This window comes from Primulina eburnea, chromosome 10 (assembly GCF_022965805.1).
Source record: "Primulina eburnea isolate SZY01 chromosome 10, ASM2296580v1, whole genome shotgun sequence".
Classification (NCBI taxonomy): domain Eukaryota; kingdom Viridiplantae; phylum Streptophyta; class Magnoliopsida; order Lamiales; family Gesneriaceae; genus Primulina; species Primulina eburnea.
Genome location: NC_133110.1, coordinates 1,631,369 through 1,636,682, shown reverse-complemented (window position 1 = coordinate 1,636,682; position 5,314 = coordinate 1,631,369). Strand labels below are relative to the sequence as shown.

Genomic DNA, 5,314 nt, shown 5'->3' with positions numbered 1-5,314 from the left:
CTCAATTTTCTGATTGTTAAACAATGCCGATGTCAACCCTGAGTTTTGGGGCATGACATATCAGCAACACACCAAAGCGATGAATTTATCACCAAAATTCTTCTGTTTCACTTTTCTTCTCTACAAAAAACCACCCGCGGCCGTGCTTACTCTCTATATTTATATGTGTGTATGTGACCTAGGATTTATTCCATAAAATATTCTTACAATATATGGAAACAATATTTAGAGATAAATATCAATTAAAAACAAATGAGATAAATCAAACCTCATAGTCCAGGAAGGTAAAACTCTAAATTGATATTATCAATATAATAAAATTATAAATTGATATATCAATAAAAGAAAATAATTAAAGAGTAATATATTCTTTTCAGTATATAGGTGCGGTGTGGTATGAGTATACTAGGAGATGCCGAAGCTTCCGAATATCAACGGGCAATTCGGTCACTTTGGATTTCTTGAGATCTAAGGTCTCTAAGTTGTGAAGATTTCCGATTGATTTTGGGATGAATTTGATGTCTGTGCTCCTTAATGAGGTAACAGAGTTCGAACACTTCAGTTGGGATGCTATCTATTGGAAGTATTGGAACTCCTCTTATATCTAAAACTTTCAATAGTCTACATCAACCACCCAAAACCTTTTGAAAGACCAATCCAGATTTTGAATCCACAAACTCCAACCAAAACAAAGAGCGGAGATACTGAAAATTGTAGGGTTCTTTTGTGCCATTAAATGTAATATCAATCTCCATGCGTCGAATCTTATCAGGACAATCCATTTCTTCTCCACGAGATACAACGAGAAGATTATGTTCTATTGATTTTGAAATGATGTAGTTTCGTAGAATGTCATGGATACGAAATTTTCTTGGTCTTCCATCATAATATGTATTTGCTACCTCGATTAGACTTCTGTTTAGAAGCTCGTTCAGGTAGGACTCTGCCACTCTTCTTTTGTCTTTCCTTCTTTTGCGTCCATGAAAACTTCTGCTATCCACAGTTGACTAATTTTCCACTTTATGAGGAATCCATCTTCTGGAAAAATGCTCTAGTATAAGAAGCAAGCTTTGAGATAGTAGGGGTAGGTCGTAATAGCTGAGTGACATAATTAGATCAATTAATTTATCTAAATATAATTTGTTTTGGCTTAAGATGCATTCAATGAGAACTCGACGTACTGGTTCATTAATTTATAAAAATTAATGAATAAATTGTAAGATTTCATTGTTTCAATTTGATAGTTGAAAGTAATTCGTCTATCATGAAGTATATTATTATACTTACCATCCATATTCCACCAATCTACAAGAATTGTAGTTTCCATTCATCATTGACTAGATTCCAAACCTCAAGTTTGGAAACATGGCCAAGCTTCCAGTCAAGCCCTCCTTTGTATTTCTGCTCAGCAAGTCTCCCAATGAATATCTCCGACATGTTTATGAACTCCACAAACTGAAGATTGCTTAAAAGCTCCACGCCCTTTGGCAACTCCTCCATTAGTTCACAACCCCGAAATCTCAGTTGTTCCAAATGAGGCATGGAACCCTTCTCTATTATTACACGTCTCAATCCTCTTAGTTCCAATATATCCAATATCTCGAGCTTCTGAAATTTTCTGCCCTTGAAAACTAATTCTTCACCTTCAAATGAAAATAAAACCATTCTTAGGCATACCAGATTGGGCAAACCTTCAAGGTGTAGTAATGGATCCTCTCTTAATCTGCTCCAATTCAAGTGTAGTTCGGTGAGCCCATCAATGGAACACAGCCACCGAGGAAACCTCTCCAGACGGCCATGCAAAAACACTTTACGAAGAAATGGCAAAGATGAAGATAGAGAGTGATCCAAATCCAGCACCTCATCCTCCTCGATGGATGAAACGTATAATGACCGCAGGTTTGTAAGCTTCCCCAGCGACAAGCAAAGATCCATTCCATCTTCTCTTCTCAGCTTTGTAATGCATAATCTTCGGAGTTGAGTTAGCTTTCCTATTTCTCGCACTATTTTAATGCCATCTGCTTCATCTGCATCAATCCAACAAAGCTTTTGTAAGGATGTCAAGTGGGATCCTATTAAATATGGAGCCTTCAAGCTTCGAGCAACATAATGAAATGGGTATATACGTGCGGTGTAGTATGAGTATACTAGGAGATGCCGAAGCTTCTGGAGCTTCAGAATATCAACGGGCAATTCGGTCACTTTGGATTTCTTGAGATCTAAGGTCTCTAAGTTGCGAAGATTTCCGATTGATTTTGGGATGTGCTTGATGTTTGTGCTCCTTAAGCACAGATATTTGAGGTAATAGAGTTCGAACACTTCAGTTGGAATGCTATCTATTGGAGCTCCTCTTATATCTAAAACTTTCAATAGTCTACAACGACCACCCAAAACCTTTTGAAAGACCAATCCAGATTTTGAATCTACAAAATCCAACCAAAACAAAGAGCGAAGATATTGAACATTGTAGTGTTCTTTCGTGTCGTTAAATGTAGTATCAATCGCCATGCGTCGAATCTTATCAGGACAATTCATTTCTTCTCCACGAGATACAACGAGAAGATTCTGTTCCATTGATTTTGAAATGATGTAGTTTCGTAGAATGTCGTGGATACGAAACTTTCTTGGTCTTCCATCATAATATGTATCTGCTACCTCGATTAGACTTCTGTTTAGAAGCTCGTTAAGGTAGGACTCTGCCACTTCTTCTTTTGTCTTTCCTTCTTTTGCGTCCACGAAACCTTCTGCAATCCATAGTCGAATTATTTTCCACTTTAAGAGGAATTCATCTTCTGGAAAAATGCTCAGGTATAAGAAGCAAGCTTTGAGATAGTAGGGTAGGTCGTAATAGCTGAGAGACATTAATTTGTTCATTCCTTTCAGAGAGTCTTCTTGTGATTCAAGACCAATGGTACGCTCAAACATTTTCCAATCTTCAAGATTGTTGTTCTTGGTTGCTAAAAGGCCACCAATAACAACAATTGCAAGCGGCAGACCCTCGCATCTCTTTAAGATACTGTTTGAGATTTCATCTAAATATGGAGGACACGAATTTCGTGGGAATGCCTTTCTATGAAACAACTCTTCTGATTTTTCAGCAGTCAAAGGACTTAAATGATATAGATGACCATTGGTCTCGCAGCGAGCAACATTGCCTACGTCGTGAAAGCGTGTGGTGATGATGATGCGGCCCCGAGCACTCATTCTTGGAAATGCGTATCTAATGGATTTCCATGCATCAACTTTCCAAACATCATCAAGGACGATAACATAAGTTTTATCCTCGAGAAACTTATAAACATACTCTTTCATTTCACCACCAGTCATTGCTTCCAGATTTTGAGGCGGTAGAAGCATGATTTCACTTGCAAGACGGTAAATCATGTCTCGCAAAAGATGCTCCAAGTTGAAATTCTCTGATATAGTGATCCACACATGGCTATTGAAATTGGCCTTCACCGATGCATCATCATAGATCTTCTTAACAAGGGTTGTCTTACCCAAACCACCCATGCCTACCACTGAAATGACCTTAAGCTCATCATCGCTCTGCATAAGCCACTCTAAAAGTTGTTTCTTTGGCTTTTCGATGCCTACGACCTCTGCTTCTTCCAACAGAAGCGCATCACCTCGAGTGTCATACGTGTTATTGCTCGATCGTTCATTCATATCATCGTACACGTCTTTGAATCTCTCGCGACTCTTAGAAACGTTGTCGAGTCTCAACCTGATTTCTTCGAAATCAGAAGCAATTCGATGGCGAGCTCTCAAAATTTTCACCATGGCACACATCTTTTTGATGTACCGACTCCATCCACTCGTGTTACGACGTTGATTGGCGAATTGGAGCATGTACATTGCAAGAACATCTTCAGTGTCGTAAGTGATTTCACGCACTTGCTTGACCCATTCTTTGAGTTGGGCATCATTTTCTTCTCTTCCATCAGCAGCTCGAAGGAACGCCCTCATGTGTCCCAATTCATCTCGAATGTACACGGCATTTTTTCCAATCCCTCTAAGCAATTCTTTCTCCTGTCGGAGCAAGATATCAAGCTGATTGAAGAGAAGGCATACTGCACTCTCGGTCATTTTATATTTTCTCCAAATCCGTGGAATACTGCAAGAATATTACGAGGAAACATTCTCAAATATTAAATCTACAACCAGAAGCTCACTTTTAAAATCGTTCTTCTAAATCGAATAATATTCAGAAAAATTCTATAATTTTTTGACTTCATTCAGTGGAGGAAATAATGATTGAATACAGATACTGATGCTGAAGTAGAAAACTTACAAAGAGGAATCAAGATCAAAGAGAGAGTGTGTGTGTGTATATATATATATATATTATAAGTCGAAGAAGCACATAATTGATGAGATAGGTAGCGTATGGAGTCGGGTGAGACTCGGAGCACTGGTCAATCGCAATTATTATTTCATCCCAATAAACGTCAAATTTAAGTTGCTGTGTGTGTGGATGGAAATAATAATTGCGATCGAATTTATATGGCATCACGGCAGATGAGATTCTATTTATGGAAAAATCTTGATCATCCATCTTATTATGGAATAATATCTATATGAGTAGGATGAAATAAATCCAGTTGTTCCATGATTTTTTTTTAGACCGGAAAAAAAAAATTGAGTATTATAATATTAAATACGGACTTAACTAAGATATTAAGATAGTGTTTATTTCAAGTGTCTACGTACAATTTCCTAAATATTTCGGAAGTTTAAAAGCTATAAAAATAAATTTTAATTTATTATTTTTCTTCCTTTCCATGTATTGAATAGAATAATTACTGTGGATTAATTTTTAATCAGGTCTCAAATATATTCTATTCCAATTATAAAATTTCAATATTCTCAAACTATATTCCAAAATGCAGTTTTACGTTTTATTTTCAAAAAAATTAAATTCAACACAAAATTATTACTGAACTTTAATGATGTATGCTTAAAATCTAACATACATATAAATATACCACTTTCATTTGTAAATTTCCTTATATGTCCTTGTTCATTTATTTAATTTAATTTAAGTTAGCAAACAAATTAATAGGTTATCTTAAAGGTTTTTTTTTTTTTTTTGTAATTCATTGTCCATCTTAAATGAATTTGGACATTAACACACATTCCTCTTTCTTTCCTAACTATTATGCCAAAAAAATTATTTATTTAAATTTTCTTGTTAATTTAAATTTGGACATTAATACACATTTTTTTTCTTTCCTAACTTTTATGCCAAAAAAATTATTTATTTAAATTTTCTTGTTAATTTAAGTTAGCAATTAAATTAATAGGATTTTTA

The 5,314-nt window shown here is 35.7% G+C and overlaps 1 protein-coding gene across 3 annotated transcripts; it reads right to left on the bottom strand.

The window, feature by feature from the left end:
* Nucleotides 1-367: 367 nt before the first annotated feature.
* LOC140842360 (disease resistance protein RPM1-like) lies at nucleotides 368-4,461 on the bottom strand. 3 transcript variants are annotated; one of them, XM_073210189.1, is made up of 2 exons: nucleotides 1,288-4,286; nucleotides 368-1,038 (listed from the first exon to the last, which is right to left on the bottom strand). In XM_073210189.1, the coding sequence occupies exon 1, from the start codon at nucleotides 4,087-4,089 to the stop codon at nucleotides 1,306-1,308; it is 2,784 nt and encodes a 927-aa protein (XP_073066290.1). In that variant the 5' UTR covers nucleotides 4,090-4,286; the 3' UTR covers nucleotides 368-1,038; nucleotides 1,288-1,305. The 3 variants fall into 3 exon arrangements, with proteins under 3 accessions (XP_073066290.1, XP_073066291.1, XP_073066292.1); XM_073210190.1 differs by lacking the exon at nucleotides 368-1,038 and adding an exon at nucleotides 4,295-4,461 and having other exon boundaries at nucleotides 1,237-4,117; XM_073210191.1 differs by lacking the exon at nucleotides 368-1,038 and having other exon boundaries at nucleotides 1,237-2,027; nucleotides 2,127-4,286.
* Nucleotides 4,462-5,314: the final 853 nt, after the last annotated feature.